Source organism: Aulonocara stuartgranti, assembly GCF_965226115.1.
Source record: "Aulonocara stuartgranti genome assembly, chromosome: 9".
NCBI lineage: Eukaryota > Metazoa > Chordata > Actinopteri > Cichliformes > Cichlidae > Aulonocara > Aulonocara stuartgranti.
The window spans coordinates 5755421-5775625 of record NC_138960.1 but is presented as its reverse complement, the minus strand read 5'-3'; the positions used below and the strand labels follow the sequence as shown (position 1 = coordinate 5775625).

At 41.6% G+C, this 20205-nt stretch overlaps 1 protein-coding gene across 1 annotated transcript in view; it reads left to right on the top strand.

Annotated features, from left to right (window-relative positions):
• Window positions 1-19415, top strand: part of arhgap28 (Rho GTPase activating protein 28) — a 28527-nt gene extending 9112 nt beyond the window's left edge. The window contains exons 5-15 of the mRNA XM_082545595.1: window positions 3973-4322; window positions 4471-4633; window positions 13245-13336; window positions 14103-14180; window positions 15246-15399; window positions 15483-15565; window positions 17620-17829; window positions 17901-18023; window positions 18274-18401; window positions 18547-18584; window positions 18667-19415. Of these exons, the coding sequence (XP_082401721.1) occupies window positions 3973-4322; window positions 4471-4633; window positions 13245-13336; window positions 14103-14180; window positions 15246-15399; window positions 15483-15565; window positions 17620-17829; window positions 17901-18023; window positions 18274-18401; window positions 18547-18584; window positions 18667-18749 (1502 nt within the window). The 3' untranslated portion in view covers window positions 18750-19415. The remainder of the gene's footprint in view (window positions 1-3972; window positions 4323-4470; window positions 4634-13244; window positions 13337-14102; window positions 14181-15245; window positions 15400-15482; window positions 15566-17619; window positions 17830-17900; window positions 18024-18273; window positions 18402-18546; window positions 18585-18666) is intronic.
• The last annotated feature ends 790 nt before the right edge of the window (window positions 19416-20205 follow it).

Sequence of the window (20205 nt, the reverse complement as noted above, 5' to 3'; positions counted from 1 at the left end):
GACGCCAGCAAGGTGGAGGTGGAGTACTGGTTTGGGCTGGTATCATCAAAGATGAGCTTGTGGGGCCTTTTCGGGTTGAGGATGGAGTCAAGCTCAACTCCCAGTCCTACTGCCAGTTTCTGGAAGACACCTTCTTCAAGCAGTGGTACATGAAGAAGTCTGCATCCTTCAAGAAAAACATGATTTGGAGTCTTCTCTCACCCCCATTCTCTGCGACCTGCTGGAGCGGGGGGCTAGGAGGAGGAGTTGGCTGTCCGACTGCGGTCTGGAGTGCGGGGCCTCCCTGCTGCTGCGGAGTCGGGGCGGTCTGCCTCTCCCCACCGCAGGGAAAAGGGTAACACCACCTGGGTCTGGGTGCAGTTCCCCCCTCCAGGGGCAAGGGTACCTAGACCCGGTTTGTAGAGTACGCTTGGGGAGTGTGATCGTGTGTACAGCGTCTCTTTATGTCTGTCTCCACGTTGGTTGAGTGTGGAGTGAGTGCATATGAGAGCATGAGGGTGGGAATGGATGTTTGTGTCTGTGTGTGCCTGTATGTCTGTGTCTATATGTCAGGTTGGGTATCAGACGCCACCTCTCTGGGGACACCTCAGGCCCTCCAAGGTTTGGAGGCCTATCTCCACCCACCACCACTTCCCCTGCCAGTGGCGGACTCCCTCAGGTATCGGTGCGTTGGTGGTTCTTTGTGTCTGGGGATGGGCGTCCAGGTACACACCGGCTCACTCCTTGGCGGCCGCTTATCAGGGCCTGGATCCTGGGGCTCGCTCGGGCCACTTCGGAGGTGGGGTGCCCCCGGCCTCTCGGCCTGGGGCTCGGTCACTCAGGCGCAGCTGGCTGCCGGCGGAGCTCACGGGCGCGTCACTGCAACTCCCCCTGGCTTCTGCTCCGCGGCTGCTGAGTGAGCCCTCATCTGGGACTCTCCTCAGCTCTTTCCGGGACAGTGGCGCGGCTGCCCCTCTGTTGGTCTTCCTTGGTCTCTTGTGTTCTGGGGGCCTCTGGATGTCTGGAGTTTTGATCTCCTCCACACCTGCTTCATGCCCTGGAGGACGGGGCTGTGGCCCCCCCACACCCTCTAGCAGATCATTACATGAAGGAACCTTTTAAAAAACAAAAAACAAGCGCGTCCATGCTCACAGGTGTACACACGGGTGATCACACACACAAACTACACCCTTTTTGGCTCCTACCTCAAAGCACACTGTGTTCTGTTGATCTTATGTGCTGCACAATAATGTTTAACATTTAGTATTTACTGTCATATTCCCATATATCATTGTGATGTTGTTTATTCTATTACTCTTGTTCTCTTCTGCTTGCTTTCTTTTTTCTTTCTCAGCAGGTGATCCAGGTGATTGATATATGCATTTTTTATTTCTTTTTTTTTTTCTGCTCATTCTGTTGGTTTTTGTCTTTTGCCCTTCTCCCCCGTCCCTCTTCTCAGCTGTTTCTCTTTCCCTCTTTCTTTCTCCCCTTCTTTCCTCCAGTCAAGTCTGTCCCGTATTCAGTAAGTGAAAATAAAATAAACAATAAAAGGTGAATCAAATGGACCATTACGGCAAGGCTGGGATGGTCAATTTGGTAAAGTAAATCCGTTGGGCATCTTTCTTTGCCTTTAGACAACAATTCTGATGCAAAAGAGCCAAATGGGACAGGCCAAAAAAAAAGAAAAAAAAAAAAGAAAAACATGATTTTCATGCAGGACAATGCTCCATCACACGCGTCCAAGTACTCCACAGCGTGGCTGGCAAGAAAGGGTATAAAAGAAGAAAAACTAATGACATGGCCTCCTTGTTCACCTGATCTGAACCCCATTGAGAACCTGTGGTCCATCATCAAATGTGAGATTTACAAGGAGGGGAAACAGTACACCTCTCTGAACAGTGTCTGGGAGGCTGTGGTTGCTGCTGCACGCAATGTTGATGGTGAACAGATCAAAACACTGACAGAATCCATGGATGGCAGGTGTGGAATACACCAGGCACAAACACACGCACACGCAGGTATGTACTGCCAAATTCCACATTTATTTGTTTGTTTACACAGCTGACTCAGTCGCACAGCCTGACAGCTCACGAGCCCAGCTGATCTCTCGCCGCTCCTCCCCGTCTCACTATAAACACAGCGGAGGGAGACCATCATTAGTACATAAACACCATCAGCTGTTCTTACCGGCCTCGCAGCGCCGCCCTGTTGAGCCTTCTGCTCCACTCCTCCCCGGCAGCTGCGCCCGGGGCCACGCCTCCGCCACAGCAGGCTTTTGAGTGTCCTTGCAAAGAAAGGTGGCTATATTGAGATGAGAGATGAGATAGCCTTTATTTGTCAGCTGCAGGTCTTTTGCCCACAACCGAGATGACAGACCTTGCTGACCGTACATACAATACAAACATCACATTGGGGAGACAGGTCAGGCCAGGTAGCGAGAGGAAAAAAAACATTGAAATGTGCAACACAAAAGGATAATACAGGAATGCACAGGTATCAACACACCATAACACATTAAACACAGACAAGCAACATGGGAAAGAGTTCCAGTGTGTACATCTGATCTGGGACCGCTGCAATCTTTCGACTGCGCCTCCAACTGACCCAATGTCCACATCATGGGGGAGGTAAGCATTGGAGGTGGCGTTGGATCCGGGGTAGGGAGGGTGATGCGTCAGTGAGTGCTTATCAGTATCAGTATATGTATGTGTGTGCGTGTCCATAGTTCAGCTGAGACAGTGTCCTTCGCCCTGCCAGGCTAAGTAAACAGTCTTCCAGCCAACCCAGGTGGCCTTGCATGGAATGGGAAGGAACAGACTAAACACAGTCGTTATCAGGGAGTTGTTGTTCAGCTCCAGCCTTGAGCTGGCGCCGAAGGGGTAGCCGGGTTATGATGGTAATTGAGAATTTCAAGCTGTTTTTTAACACTCCGACACTGGTCTCTCAGTCTCCCGTTAATAGCTGCGAGCTTCTCCGTGATGTTATTAGCCGTCGATTCTGTGGTCTTGTCACTCTTTTTGCTCACATAGCAGATTCTGAGACCTCATGACCGCAGCCAATATTGGTCGCTGATTTGTTTTTGTTTTGTTTTTGAATGTCAGAAATGTATATTTGTGAATGTGGAGATGTTATATTGGTTTCACTGGTAAAAATAAATAATTGAAATGGGTATATATTTGTTTTTTGTTAAGTTGCCTAATAATTATGCACAGTAATAGTCACCTGCACACACAGATATCCCCCTAAAATAGCTCAAACTAAAAACAAACTAAAAACTGCTTCCAAAAACATTCAGCTTTGATATTAATGAGTTTTTTGGGTTCATTGAGAACATGGTTGTTGTTCAATAATAAAATTATTCCTCAAAAATACAACTTGCCTAATAATTCTGCACTCCCTGTATAAAAGAAGTTCCATAGTAAGTGGGACTCTACATCCATGCTTGCCACCAGGCAGTTGAAACTTTCATTCAACTTTCATTGGATCAGGTGACTGAAGCATCCCTTAGTTATGCTGCTATTGCCACGGGCTTCAGGGGGACCTTCTATGATGCAGTGAACATTTTGTTTTTGTGTTCTGTTGTGTTTACATTTCACTTTTGCATGTCATTAACTTTTGTCTTCTCTCCCATAGCATGTGTTCTGTCCTCGTCTTTCAATGCTCTCCTCTTCCTCACACGCCCCAGGTCGGTCGGTCACAGCAGATGTCTGTCGCTAAGCCTGGTTGTTCTTGTTAAAAAGGAATCTTCCTTCTCACCATCTCTTCATCATCCTCCAGATGGCTGTTGTGTCAATGCACTATATAAATAACTCTAGCTGTGTGATTTGAACAGATCTGAAAAAGGTTTTTAATGATTTGCAATTTGCTAGTTTTATTTGCTTTTGACATCCGAGCATCCCAGTGTTTTTGGAAACAGGATTCTATTTCTGCAAGAGATTTTGTTAGTTTTTTCTCTGTACCTGCTGAGAGCTTTATGCTTTGTGTCTTTTACAGTACGACCAACTCTACCCGTGTTGGCTGTTGAAGATCAACTACCAGAGCACCCCTCACCCCCCTCAAACACAGACTCTCTGCATCACGCAAACTCTCCAGGAAACAAATGCTCTCCGACACATGTCATCGACACAACTGTTCTGACACACGCACATTCTCCAACACACACTGACTCTCACAAATATACCTCTTCCCCTCCTCACACACACTCGTCCCCCGTCAGTCAATTGATGCAACCTGACTGGGTGCTGCGGGACTCTCCATACTCAGAAGGTGTGGCTGAGCACAAAAGGGGCAAGGCTTGTTGGGACTGTTTACGTTTCCATAGAGACAACAACAGTGAGCTGCAGGTGAGTTTGACCTGCTGCATGCTGAGAGAGGTCTTCCAGTCAAATCTGATTGCTTACAACACAGGAGGCTGCTAACGGATGCAAAAAAGAGTGTGTGTGTGTGTGTGTGTGTGTGTGTGTGTGTGTGTGCGTGTGCGTGTGTGTGCAGTTTGCATCTATCCCTCCCTCTCAGGGTCTTAGCTGTGCAGGCGACCTGTCGTCACGTGACCTCACACAGCTGTGTTTCATCTCACACATTGAGCTCACAACCTTCCTGATGACTCTGGGGATCCACACCAAACGCACACGTCCTCCACGCTGCAGGAACCGGGGTGAGTTTCTTTTTTACATAATGATCTGCATTCAGCTTCACAGCAAAGACTTTATAGCATTAGGATATTAGAAAGCTATAGCGAGTGATGTTAACACTTTTACTGATTAACTTAAGTTTCGCCAATGTAATTATGCATTTTTAACATAAACACAAAAAGTAATGTGGAACTAAAAACGGTATCTAACCAAAAAAACAAGATCCAGATCCACATAACAAAGAACATCTCTTCAAACCATTTTTCCTGGATTTCCAAATAGTTGTTATTTTTACAGTAGATGGTGTGTCATCATTTGTCTTACACCATGGCTCCTTATTGTTTGCAGACAATTTTCAGAGTGGATACAGCAACATTACATTTCCAGTGTAATCAGTGAGAGAGGCAGACATGAAACCGATGTGGAAGTGGAGTGCATCTACTCCACAAGCATAAAAATAGATAAGTTTACTACTATTTTTATTTTTTTCACGTAAGGTGTATGTATGTATTTTGCCCACAGAAAAGGGTCATAAAGTCCCCTTACCCCCAACCAGTCACAGCAGATGACCGTCCTCCGTGAGCCTGGTTCTGCTGGAGGTTTCTTCCTGTTAAAATGGGGTTTTTCCTTCCCACTGCCACCAAAGTAGTTGCTCAGAGGGGTCCACTGACTGGGTTTTCCGTGTGTTCTCTGTATTATTGTAGGATCTTTATCTAACAATATAAAGTTCCTTGAGGCAACAGATGTTGTTGTTTGGCCCTATATAAATAAAATTAAAATATTTGTGTTTTATTTTTGATTTAAATGACAGCAACAGTCATAATTCTTTGTGATGTATACACTATCAGTCGAAAGTTTGGACAGACTTCCTCATTTAATGGTTTTTCTTTAGTTTCATGACTATTTACATTTTAAATTCTCACTGAAGGCATCAAAACTATGAATGAACACATACGGAATTATGTAGTAAACAAAAAAGTGTGAAATGACTCAAAACGTGTTTTATATTTTCAATTCTTCAAAATAGCCACCGTTTGCTTTGATTACTGCTTTGCACATCCTTGGCATTGTCTCGATGAGATTCATGAGGTCATCACCTGAAATGGTTTCCAACAGTCTTGAAGGAGTTCCCAGAGATGCTGACTGTGGAGGCCCGGCCATCTGGCACAGCACTCTGTTGCTCTCTGTCTTGGTCAAATAGCCCTTACACAGCCTGGAGGTGTGTTTGTGGTCATTGTCCTGTTAAAAGATAAATGATTGTCCAACTAACCGGATCGGATTGCCCAAACAAATCTCTTCTGCTTGTTGCTTTTCCTTAGTAGTGGTTTCTTCTACTTTGAGGAATCTATAATATAAGATATATTTAGAGTTATTTATCATTTTTTCTTTGCTGTATAACCCCATATATCTTTCTTCATATATATCTACAATGTAGAAAGTAGTAAAAATAGATAAAACATTGAATGAGAAGGCATGTCCAAACTTTTGACTGGTAGTGTATTGTCATAGGGTTTTCTTGAAGAAGTGAATTTACCAAACTTAAACTTTTCTCTCCCTTTTTTAAGATTTAGAGCTTACATCTTAATGCTTGCTGCTTGAAGCAGTATTGCTGTTCCTGTAGTATAAATGTAAAAGAAATGTCGTGTTAATTTTCATGTAATCTATAAATTACTGATCGTCCAACTTTATGTACTGAAATTGCCATCTGGGAGTTTCTAGAACTTGCCACCCTCATAAACTAACCAATATAAATCTGAAATTACACTATCATAACTACAAATACTCCAGAATTTAGAGTTAGAGAAAGCACTCTAGGTGAAAGTATCTTATGAATGTACTAGAATAACATGAATGACTCTTACCATCTTATCTTCTGTCCACACGTAAAAAACAAATCTGGGTCATCTACATTTCTCTAAATTGACTACAACATCCTACTCCACTTATCCAAACATAATTTACATTTTTAAGCAACTTTTTCATATTAAATTGTACAATAAATGTACCCTGAAATGTTTAACAACAAAAATCATCTTCCCACTTACATGAAGCAGTACAGAATTATACCGCTCTGCAAGATTTAATGTAACTCCCACGCAAAGATGTGTGTAGAAAATCAGCGGTCCTTAACCTGTTTTACCTCTGGGTAGGGATGCACCGATACCGATATCGGGTATCGGGGCCGATACTGTAAAATGTGTGTGTACTCATACTCGTAAAAGTTAACCGATACCATGAACCGATACTAACTTATTTCATTAATCAGAGGGTGGCTTGTCATTTTTGTTGTAGTTTTTTAGATTGGCCACTAGGGGAACATCCCGCGCTAAACAGGCACAGGGTTAGACGAGTCAGACTGGCAGCTCCAGATAAAAAAAGAGAAACTGGAGGCTGCTGTAGCTAGGCTAAACAAAATGTCAGCAGTGTGGACCGGAACAGCCAACTTTAACTCAGGTTTTGGAAAAGCGATGAAAAATGTCAAGAGAAAATCCACGGGCAGTTAAAATAACAGAGGCTCTGACTCGTTTTATCGCTCTGGATGACCAGCCAATGCCAGTCATGGAAAACATAGGATTCTTCTCAGCATACTCGAGCTGCGATATGAAATTCCCAGCCGCCCACACATCAGGGAGATAATGGTGACAAAACTTTCTAAAGAGGTAAAGACGAGCAGTGTGTGCGCGATGTCAGTCTTTGGTTTAACGGCACAGTGGACTGATGATCCACGGGCAGATGGGGAGTTCGTTCGTCAATGCCAAATACTTTCATTATTTTGTTTGTTTGTTTACATTATGAACACTCTGCAACAATTTAAAAGTTTATTTTATTCTCAAACCTAATTTGTATTTATTATATTCCAAACAGAAGTGTTTATTTATTATTCCGAAAGCTCGAGACAGTGCCAATAGTTCAGTGATATTTTGCTAAATTACAATGTGGAGACTCTGCAATAATTTAGCAGAAGTGCTTATTTTTCACTTGAAATTTTTTTGTGGTCATTTTTATTAAGATTTTATTTTTTATCGGCAGAGAATAAAATAAAATCTGTCTTCCGATTCATTGCATTTGTGTGTGTGTGTGTGTGTGTGTGTGTGTGGTAGAAGTATCGGTTTTTGTACTCTGTATCGGCAAGTACTCAGATCCAAGTATCAGTATCGTATCGGTTTGAAAAAACTGGTATCATTGCATCCCTACCTCTGGGTCTAATGTTTTCACTACAAAGTTGCCCGGGGCCCGACACTGTATTGAATAAATTGATGTTGCTTTTGGTTTTATATATATTTAATAACTAAATCAAATCTACATCATTTTAATGGCTAAAACCTCGTCAAATAAACATGATGATGACATGATGCAATCTAATAATCCCAAAGAACCTGTACATAAAACAAAATGCCAGCAATTCATGGAACAAATCAAACTGCAAAGTTAAAAGGCTCAAGTCAGGATTAAAAACACAAAATAATTAATAATTCAATTTTACTAAAAGAGACAAGAAAAAAGAAAAAATAGAATAATGTGCTCATAAAACAAATACATTCAAAATAATTTTCTAATTAAATGAATAAATAAATAAACTGTTATAAAATTTAAATAAAGGGCAAATGAAAATATAGCCTTATAATCTGTGAGTGAATCTGAAAGGTTTTTTCATTGGCAGAACCAGAAGTTATTCTTCAACAAACAGTCACAATAGGCAACTCCCCTTTTATGTTCAGCTGTTAATGAGACACGGGTCTGGGTGGAATGGGGGAAAGGCTCACTCTCAGAGCAGCTTCCAGTGTTGCTCTGAGTCTGGTTCAGGCTTTGGTCTTGGTTGTGGCCACAATGGAAAATCCTGATTTACACAGATATGCAGTTGTGAGTGGGACAACCTCATCAAGTCAAATCAAAATTTATTTATATAGCACATATTAAAAACAACAATGTTCACCATAATGCTTCACAGTCAGTAAAAGCATGAGACAATTAAGACAAAACAATAAAACAGGACAACAAACAATACGTGACAACACAACAAGCAAGAACAACCAACTAGTTCGAATCAAAAGCCAAAGTAAAAAGATGTGATTTAAAAGACTGGATAGACTCGGCTGTACGAATATGAACAGGGAGGTTATTCCAGAGTCTAGGTGCCACGGTTGCAACGGCCCGGTCACCTCTGGACTTCAGTCGAGACCTAGGTTGTGCTAGGAGCCTGTGAAGTAGTTCAGAAAGATAGCTGGGCGCTAAATTATTCCGATATTTTAAAAGTGAACAAAAGAATTTTAAAATCGATACGACATTTAACTGGGAGCCAATGTAATTTGGCTAAAATTGGAGTTATGTGTTCACAGATTCTCGTACCTGGTAAAAGATGCGCAGCTGCATTCTGAACTAACTGAAGCCGTTAAAGAGAAGAGTGTTGGAGGCCCGAGTAGAGGCAGTTACAGTCGTCCAATCTGGATGTGATAAATGTGTGGATAAGCGTTTCAAGGTCCTTTAAAGGAAGGAACGGCTTTGCTTTGAATATCTGACGCAACTGGTAAAAGCTGTTTTTTACCACAGTAGAGACCCGTTTCTCAAGTTTAAAAGAGCCATCCAGGAACACTCCAAGGTTCCTTACAGTGAGCGAGAGATGGCTAGCAAGAGGGCCAAGGGCAGAGTGTGACCATCAAAAACTACGATTTCGGTCTTATTCTCGTTCAGTGTATGAAAATTATGTGATAACCAAATTTTAACTTCATGCAAACAGTTGAACAGAGGTTGCAAAGAAGCAGACACATCTGATTTCAAAGGTGAATAAATCTGGATATCATCGGCATAACAATGAAAGGAGATGTTATATTTTTAAGAAATTAATCCCAACGGCAACATGTACAAAGAGCAGGACCGAGCACGGACCCTTGAGGCACACCACAATAAATAGGGGCAGAAGCCGAGGAGTGTTGCCCTATAGCAACAGAGAACGACCTCTCTGAGAGGTAGGATTTAAACCGTATACCTTTGAGACCAACAACATGTTCCAGTCTTGATAGAAGAATGTTGTGGTTAACCGTGTCAAAAGCAGCAGTCAAGTCAAGTAAAACTAAAACCACGGAATAGCCAGAGTCAACCGTTAAAAGAAGATCATTAAAAACTCTAAGTAAGGCTGTCTCTGTGCTGTGGCGACGTTTCAAACCAGACTGAAACTTTTCATTAATACCATTTGCATCTAAAAAGGCCTGAAGTTGTTTAGAACTACCGTTTCCAATATTTTGGAAATAAAAGGGAGTTTGGAGATCCGCCTGTAGTTAGTGAGAGCATTAGGGTCAAGATTTTTCTTTTTCATAATAGGTTGCACAACAGCATGCTTAAAGACAGACGGTACACAACCTGATGACAATGATGCATTCAGCAGAAGTAAGATACAAGGACCAATAATATGTAAAGATTCCTTAAAGAAACGAGAAGGACGAATATCGTGCGGGGAACCAGAGATTTTGAGATGATCAATTATGTCTTTTAAAGCAGAATAAGACACTGGCTCAAACTGTTGAAAGACAGTCAAGCACTCAAAGGCTGGAACTGGGTCTAACCTTATAAACTGAAACTCTTCAAATAAGCCATAAAGTTGTGTCTCTCCTTTTTGCAGAGTTGAAGAGCGTGTCAGGTCACATTTCACTGCGTGTTATATTTGTATAACCATGCACATGACAAATAAAGAATCTTCCTCTGCAGATGATCAGTTAGCTGTTTGACAACTACTCTTTCAAGAATTTACGAGATAAAAGGAACGTTGGAGATTGGCCTATAATTAGATGGGTCAAGGGATGCCACATAGCGATTATTAGAGATAGTTTGGAGGAAGACATTACTGAAATTAACTCAGAAAGATCAATAGGAGAAAAAGACTAAATGGTACTGAAAGCAGCGGTACATGTTGTTACATCTGTGAGATGATCATGAGTAATTTTTTCTCTAATGGTTAAAATGTTATTTGTGAAGAAGTTCATGAAGTCATTACTAGTTAACGTTAAAGGGATGGTTGGCTCAACCGAGCTCTGACTGTTTGTCAGCCTGGCTACAGTGCTGAAGAGAAACCTGGGGTTGTTCTTATTTTCTTCAATCAGTGATGAATAGTAAGATCTTCTAGCTTTACAGAGGGCTTTTTTTTATAAAGCAACAAACTATTTCTCCAGGCTAAATGATGATCTTCTAAATCTGATCTTCTAAATTTGTGACACGCCATTTCCTCTCCAGCTTAAGAGGTATCTACTTTAGGGTACGTGTTTGAGAATTATACCAGGGAGTCAAGTACTTCTGATTTGAGGCTCTCTTTTTCACAGGAGCTACAGTATCCAGAGTTGTGCATAGTGAAAGTTAAAACAATTAACAAGATAATCGACCTCTGTTTGAGTAGCCTTCAGGTACCTGCTCTGCTCTCTTTTGGTACAGGCTATTGAAGATGATAAAAGTGGGTGAACTGTATTCTTAAACCTAATTACAGCACTTTCAAAAAGACATCTACTTTGATGAAATCTATTTCCCACTAAACAAGAGAGGCTTTTCAGGAAACACTGTTTCAGTTTCAATTCAATTCAGTTTTATTTATACAGTGCCAAATTACAAGAACAGTCAAGGCACTTTATTTTCTAAGGTAGACCGTACAATAATACATACAGAGAAAAGCCCAACAATCACATGACCTGGTATGAGCAAGCATTTTAGTGACAGCGGGAAGGAAAAACTCTGTTTTAACAGAAAGAAACCTCCAGCAGAACGGTTTAATGGAGAACGATTAAAAACACTGTCCTCACTGCTGGATCATAAAAAATATTTATAACAGTGTTCTGTAATTATTAAGTTATTTAAACATTAATTAATACTTGGAACACAAAACCTTAAAAACTGCTTATTCCAGTATTGAATCAGGTTGGATGGACACATCTGGAAAACAAGAAACAGCTGAAATGAATAAACTGCACTGATACAAAAGGAGGTAAACCTAAACAGAAGACATGAGTTAAATGACTTTCAAAGTAAAACAGGAAGCAAGGTAGCAGGAAATGACTAAAGAGAAACAAACAAGCAGATATTACGGAGATTAAGATAATCTCTACTATAGTAATTAAAAATGTAAAATTAACAATGAAGACAAACTTTTAAAAAAAATCTCAAAAACAGGAAAACTCAGAATAAACCAACAAAACCAAAGACCAATTTCTGATAAACACAAAGACTTCTTAATGTGAGATGTCCTTAACACCTTTATAAAGATCAGTACTTTGCCTTCCACCCGGCACTACCACTAAACCAATAAGGTATGCATTTTAATACCCCAGAGCACCACAAGATGGGAGATCATGTCGTGCTTCAACATTAGGAAGTAAATTCAAGATTGTCCAGCTATATCGTTTTCGTTCAACCACTGCCCCGTTTCAACTACTAGTATCACCTCCTTCCTCATTTAGTATTTTTTTTCCTGTTTGTCACACATTTGTTTCAGATCATCAAACAGTTTTCATTATTAGACAAAGATAACTCAAGTATATATAAGATTGACTGGTTCTGCAATTCTTGGCAGCAAGAACTGCAATCCAAAATTTGTCATAACTGCTCATGATTTTTTTCGCCTCTGTGGATGAAATGTTTACTCTGTTTTTTATTCTTGGTATGATGTTCTCTTTGTGAAATGCTATGTTACACAAACACAAAGACTTTAACTTTTCTCAGATATTTTCTCAAATTTTTTGGAGATCATCAAGATGTGGCAAATTTGAGACAAGCCTTTGTATTGTTTTTGGTCAGCAGTTATTTTCATCTTAGAACTTTTCCATAGATGCGTTCTACCTGATCTTTCTTATTGGTGAATCATGAACGCGCATCTTAACTGAGGCAAGTGAGGCCTGCGTTTCTGTAGATCTTGTTCTGTTTTGTTTTTTGTGACCTTCTGGATGAGTGATTGATTGCACTTGGACTAATTCTGGTAGGCCACTCACTCCCAGGAAGGTTCACTATGTTGTTATTATGTTTTTAAACAGGACCAGGTAGGTTTGGATTAAAATTAGTTTGAGCTGAAACCTGCAAATGTGACTATATGCAAAAACACAGAAGAAATCCAGAAGACTCAAACACTTTCATAGCACTGTGTCGCATTACAACGGTTTAACTGTTTATGCATAATAATTTTGATAATCATCCAGAACCCACAACAGTTTTGCCCTTTGCAGCTACCTTATGAGTAAGTGTTCACAGTAAACCCATGTTGGGCTAGCCCATAGCAGTTTAGCCTTTTGGGCCCCAAAAAACGCGGGCAGCCCATTGTGGGTTTACCATAGGAAAACCCATACTGGTCCTCTTTTGGGTTAGCCCATTAAGGCCCCACAGTAGTTTGATCCCAAGAGGTCCCCTGATTGTCATGGTTTTCAATGGGCAACCCACAGTGGGATTGCTCACCGTGGGTGTGGTTTGCCCACCATGGGACCGAAAGAGCCAAACTGCCGTTGGCTCTAACACAGTTAACTTGGGACTGGATGGGATAAGCGATAAGGGCAGACCTGAAACTATTTTGCTGCTGAAAAAGCCCCATTAGTAAAACCCTGTACTAAAGGATGTATAAATTGTCTCTCAGAACACTCACTGTATGATTGTTTGTGTCTTCCTGTCCATTAGACAGTGGTGTGTTTGGCGTTCCTCTGAACACGCTGTTGGAGAAAGACAGGAAGAAGTTTCCTGGGGTCAAAGTTCCTGTCGTGTTCCAGAAGGTGAAGAACGTGTCCTTCTCTATGTCTAATCAAGTTTCAGACAGGGGATAGATTGCTGGCTTCATTACTCTAAAACTTATGATACTATAGTTTAAGGCACAATCATAATCTTATGTGTCTTTGGGAAGTTCATGAGCAAAAGTGGGTTACTGTTTGGTCAGTAGTTCGATTCTTCAAGTAAGCAAATATTGAACCCCAAGCTGAAGCATCTCTTTACGGGCGACCGTGGCTCAGGGGGTTGGGAAAGCGTATCTGTAACCGGAAGGTCGCCGGTTCGATCCCTGGGCTCTCTGTCCTGGTCGTTGTGTCCTTGGGCAAGACACTTTACCCTACCGCCCACTGGTGTTGGCCAGAGGGGCCGATGGCGCGATATGGCAGCCTCGCTTCTGTCAGTCTGCCCCAGGGCAGCTGTGGCTACAACCGTAGCTGCCTCCACCAGTGTATGAATGCGAGAGTGAATGAATAGTGGCATTGTAAAGCGCTTTGGGTGCCTTGAAAAGCGCTATATAAATCCAATCCATTATTATTATTATTTACGTGCATGATGTAAAATGTTTAATGCTTATAGTAAACAGTGCTCAGAGTAGATAAGTGCTGTATAAGTATGAGCCCATTAGCATATGATCTTGGTGACCTAAAGTAGTTGTTTAACTAACAGCTAGCAAAGTTAGTTTACCTTTGTTTACATCTTGTTTAGAAATTTAGTGAAAATAAACAAACAACAGTAACCAGTCACACCTTCCTTTATGTGTGTGTATGCATGCAGTTGTTGTGTATCTTAGAGCAAACAGGCCTGTTGACTGAGGGGATTCTCAGAGTACCAGCATCAGCTGCTAGAGTCAAGGTAACACACACACACACACACACACACACACACACACACACACACACACACACACACACACACAGCTGTTTGTTTCCATACAGAATAGCTGTTGCCACTCAACAATAGTGCCACATCAGCAGTGGAGTAGGAGGAGAAGTGGAAATCAGAAGTACTGTACTATTATATTATTAAAAACTGTGGTAAAAGCTGGCGAGCCAGCTGTGGTGCAGCGACACAACACACCATGTAACAAAAATGGGGAGGTGCGTGACCTGCAGAAACGTTCAACTTTGGCACACTATACCATTCATGAGGCACATCATGCACTGAAAGTCTACCTGCAAAAAGCATCTGTTGTTGGTTGAAGGGAGTGTCAAAAACATGTGGTACAACCAGTCTGTGGGCTACTATCCATTAGAAGAGCAAAGTTATAACACACAACAAGCTGAAGTGAAACCGAGTGTGAAAGATTACCACTGCAGCCAGTCTGTAATTTTTATCTTTGGTTATCTTTCCACATCTCTTTCATTCGCAGTGAACTGCCTGTCACTCCCTTCCCTGTTCCGTCACATTTGTCAACCAATCAACATTTGAACAGTGCATAGGTTCCCTGCCTTCATAGTTAGGATGTTGGATGACTGGAGGTGCATCATCATGGGCAAAGCAAGGTCAACATTCCCAGATCCTCAACCATGAACCTTAACCTAGCTCTAACCCGAAAGCCGTTCTGAACCCAACACTAGTCCTAGTTTTTAGGTAACAAACGAATGGTTATTTTCTACATCAAGTTGTTTTTCTCTTTAGATGATGCTTTAACATAGCATAGTACTAAGGTCAAGACAGCAGCTAAGTGGTGTTTGTTTCTAGATTTTGAGATTGTCTAAACTCAACATTGGTCCTCACAAAAGATGGACACACACCCTGACACACTTTAAAATGACTTTTTGCATTCTGGAAAACTGAGTATGTCTGCCTGTGTGTATCTATGTCTCTCTGTGTGTAATACCTACCTGTTTTTGTCTGATTCTCTGTCTGTATCTTTCTCCCTGCTGTCTCTCTGTCCACCTCTCTGTTTGCTTGCAGTGCCTTCGTAGAGAATTAGACAGGTGCTATGAGGGATTTGACTGGTCTGCGCTGAGACAGGTGGACGCTTCCAGTCTGTTGAAGCTTTTCATCAGAGAGCTGCCAACCCCTCTGCTGACACACACACACCTGTCCACCTACCGCTCTGTACTGAGTATGTGTGCACACATACAAACACACATTTTCATCATTTAAATGTGTTTGCATTACATGAAGTGTTTCTGTGTGTCCCTGCAGGTATCCCCTCTGAGCTCCATCAGGTTCAGGCCCTGCAGCTGCTGACGTTGCTTCTTCCAGAAGCCAACAGAGAAATTCTGAGAGTAAAGCTTCACCCAGACATTGTCTACACACACAAATGAGAGAGAATTGGGCAAACAGTGAGAAGCAGAAAGAGGGCAGTAAACACACAGTATACATATGTCACAGCCTAAAAGAGCATGGGACAGCACGTTATAGGGAATCTTTTAGTTTTACAGAAAATTTAATATCATTAAAATATACTCTTGTAAACTCATTTAAGTCTTCACTTAACCTTCATTTATCGACAGACAGACAGACGATCAGCTAGGTGAGTGACTCCAGCAGATCCCAGGAACAACATTGGAGATCTCTGTCCAGATGAGTGCAGTCCTACGAACAGCTAAGAAAATGCACAGGGCCCTCAAGCTCCCAGGCCTCATGTAGAAGACCTGAGCTTGACAGATAGACCGCCCGCAGATGCGAGAGGTCCCCCACGCTATCCAAACCTACAAACACAGACACACACTATATTGCCAAAAGTATTCACTCACTCATCGAATCATTGAGTTCAGGTGTTCCAATCACTTCCTTGGTCATAGGTGAATAAAGTCAAGCACCTATGCATGCAGACTGCTTCTACAAACACTTGTTGAAGAAAAAGGCTCTCAAGAGGTCAGTGAATTCTAGCATGGTACCATGATCAGATGCCACCTGTGCCCACAAGCCCAGTCATAAAATTTACATAAAAAACAGCAGATTTAGATTAGGTATATCCCTAGTCTTTTCACTAAAATATAATTTAGTTTTAGTCCAGATTTAGCCACCTAATTTTTGTTTTTGTCTTGCTTTAGTTGAGTATATATCTTTAGATTATGGTAGACTAAATCTGAAGTTGATTTAGGTCACCAGATTTTAAGGTGTCATTGTGTTGGTACAAGTGAGAGTTGCTCTACATGTCTCCATATGTCCACAATTCTCTTCCTCCAAAACATTGACATTTTGTCACATTTTCATGAGAAACAGGGTGCATAGGTGTTAGCTGAACCCCTGTCTCTATCCCTGTTTGTCAGCGGCAGATCAATTGTGCATGTCTAACCTTACTGCACAAGATTATTACTTCTGGCTCACTTCCTGCCTTGTCTCAGAAGAAACATTTTCATCTCGTTTTTATTCGTGGACGAACGTTTCGATGCCTTTCATTCATTTTTATTTAGTTATTGTCTTGTTTTTGCTAGAAAAAAAGTTTGATGAAAAATATAATAAAAATTAGTCAACAAAATTAATACTGCTACTAAATATTCCATAGTCAACTGTGCAGCGTCAATGGATGCTGAGGGACGTTGCCAATTTTCTAGTGAATCACTGCAGAGCTAAAGCGATTGTTATGGTTTTCTATTATGAATACATTATGGATTTATGAGATTTGTAAATCATTGCATTCTGGACCAATGTGCAGTACTCACAGAAAAACAACTCATCAAAGAAGAGAACTTCACAAAACAAAACAAAACCCCTAACGTAAACCTAAACTAAACTGACACTGAAAACTAGATACTAGGAAACACGGCTTGAAACATGACGGGAGAAAACACAGTACAAAGAGAGAGTAGGTTAAGTTAACCATCCAACAACAAGCAAGGGTAGGCTGAGGACTAAAATACACAGGTAGGATCACGAGAGGATTAGGAAACAGGAAGAAACACAGCTGGGACAAATCAGACATGATGCGATGAAGGAAGGCAAAACTAGATACACTGGGGTAGGAGACAGACTATCAAAATAAAACAGGAAATGCACCACGCACACACAGACACGGACTCAGAGACACGAGCTTAACATCCCAATAATACTGACACAGTACAGAGGGAACATAAGGACAGGGCCTAGACAGGAGACATGACTGACTGGGGAACAAGAGAATAAACATGAAGACCTAGAAATCACAAACCCAGAAGAACTAGAGGTCTAGAAATAAAAAACAGAAACCAAACCCTAATAGTCATGAACCCTGATGAAATCAAAAAGAAAAGTACAAAACCTAAAACACTGGGTCACCAACCCAGGACCATGACAGACTTTTTTTTTTTTAGAAATCGCACATGGTTGCAAGAAAACCTGTTTTTTGTGGTTCCAGGCTCTGCTGGTCTTCCTCCGTATGGTGGTCTCTCATCAGGATCAGAACCGTATGTCTCTGTGGAATGTGTCCATGGTGATGGCACCCAACCTGTTCCGTCGTCACCATGGAAACAAGCGCTCAATTGCTAAACGAGATGAGATGGAGGAGGCAGTGGGTGGAGCTCAGCTGATCCGGTTGATGATCATTCACCAGGACTTGATTTGGACCGTAGGTTTCAGGACACACCTGCACAGTCTCGGTGCCCCTAACCCCCGATGACTTCTCGTTCTCTTTGATAGGTCCCCAAGTTTCTACTGTCTCAGGTGAGACAGATGAACCAGGTGTCCATTCAGAAACAGCTTGGCCTGAGCTGGACCAGTAGACTTTTGAGGAAGAAGAATGACAAGAATGAAAGAGATCAGGTGAGACAGAGACCAGGGCCAAGGAAGACAGAGACTAGGACCTGGAAAGACCAAGAACTGCATGAGATGGGCACCAAAACAAGGTGAGACAGAGAACAGATAAGAAGAGAGAGAAATCAGGTTTGATACAGGTCAGGACCAAAGGAGATGGAGTCCAGAATCAACTAAGGCAAAAACAAGGTTAGTCAAAGACCACAGGCATGCGGGGCAGAGTCCGGGTTCAGCGTGCTGTCTGTTTGTGTCTCTGCAGATCACAGAGCTGTGTGAAGGTGTGATCAGAGTTCATGCTCCTCTACACACCAAGATTTCCATGGTGATACAACTTGAGGAACAGACAACAGCCAAGGACATAACGTCCCGCTTCGAGTGTGAGAACAGGTGACAAAATCTCTCTCTCACACATAGATGCACATTTATCCGACTTCTGACCTATGGTCCCCACCTGTTCCCACACTGAAGGAAAATCTGACTTTTATTTACCATCCCTGTCTTTCTCCTTCTGTCTTTGTTTTTCTCTGATCAGTCCAGTTCAACATCTGTATGAAGTTGGAGGAAACATCTGTGAGTCACATTATAACATCATGATAAACACCTGACGGACTGGATGTTAAATATTAAAGCTGTCTCTCTGCCTGTCTCTCAGGTGAGCGTCGTCTTCATCCTGACTGTGTTCTGTTGGATGTTTACAGAGTTAATCCCCACTGTGATTGGCTAATTAAACCCTGACAACCTGTCTCAGAACCTGTTTCAAGTGTCTCACCACCTCTCTCATTAATGCCTCCCCACCGGTCGACACATGCACTACCACCTGTCTCATTGCCCTCACTCCACGTCTCAGCTCGTGTTTTTTGCTGTCACAAAAACACTGGCACCAGCCTCATCACATTTGTGACAATCTCTCCCACAAGTGGATCCAAACTTCCCTTTATCATGAACCACTTCCTTTGTGCATACAGCAGCTGTTGGCATGACATCACAGTAACATTGTCCTTTATCGAACAATTGTTCAGTCTGTTTTTTTTTTATCTTTCTGAATTTGGTTTGTCCTGGCAGATTAGTTACATCTTCTCCTGCTCCGGTCTTTATTTACTGCTGTTGTTTCTGTACATCAGAACAAATGTGTTTATTAATGATGCTCATATTAAAACTTGAATATGTACTGATGGCAAGCTGTCTCCACCTGCTGGTCAATGTGTGTAATTAAAGATGAAGTCTTCTCTCTGTTTATCTGGAAAGCAACAGAGATGAATGTAGAGAACAATGTATGAAAATAGAGGATACACCAATAACATCAAATAATTTAATGTGAATAATAAGCAGACCATACAGTATATAATGATACATAATGTATCACTGAAATCAGAGCAAACACTAGGTTCAAATTACCACCGTGGTTTGTGGGCTCAACCTAGTCATCGAGGTTACTAACCCAGTTGCTGTGAGCTTAAAGATTCTCAGAACTACATGCATTCATCTCTTTTAATTTCTTACTGCATGACTTAAACTGACTTAAAACAGCGTTTTACTCCTCATTTGTTTTTTATCGCTTTAGACCTTTCAAGTAGAAACCTCTATCACAAAATAATTTAGTATAGGCCCAACATTGTAATATTAGTATATACATACACTGGCATCCTCTTGCCCTGCCACCATCAAGTGGTTATCAGTCAACAGCTCTGTTCTCCTCTTCAATCAAGTGTACAAGATATGCTGTAGAGCTGGTCAAATGTGATTACTAAATTTAGTCACTGAATTGCAGCCTATGATGCAAGATAGACTTATGGTACAGGTATGGGCCTTTTTAGGCTGGCCATAGGCCTTCTTATCATCATCATCGGCTGAAAATCTCAAATCAGAGCGACAGCAAAAACTGTGGAGAATCCATAATCTGGTGCCTTGAAGACCATGAAAGGAGGCTAACGTGGATGACTGCAAAAATCTTTTCTTGGTTAAGATTTCCTTCACAACATCTAACCAAGTCCAGAACAATCTCAAGGAGGTCTACAATCAAGGCACAGCTTCATGAAATGGAGATGGAGAAAACTGAGTGTTTACAACAAGGTGAAAACCTCAAAACCAAAGAACGCATTGGGTTTATTTTTGTGACCTGGAAGCAAAGTCTGTGTTTTATACTGACTGTGAGAAAAAAACAAGTAAAGGTGATGATCACATTCAATGCAGC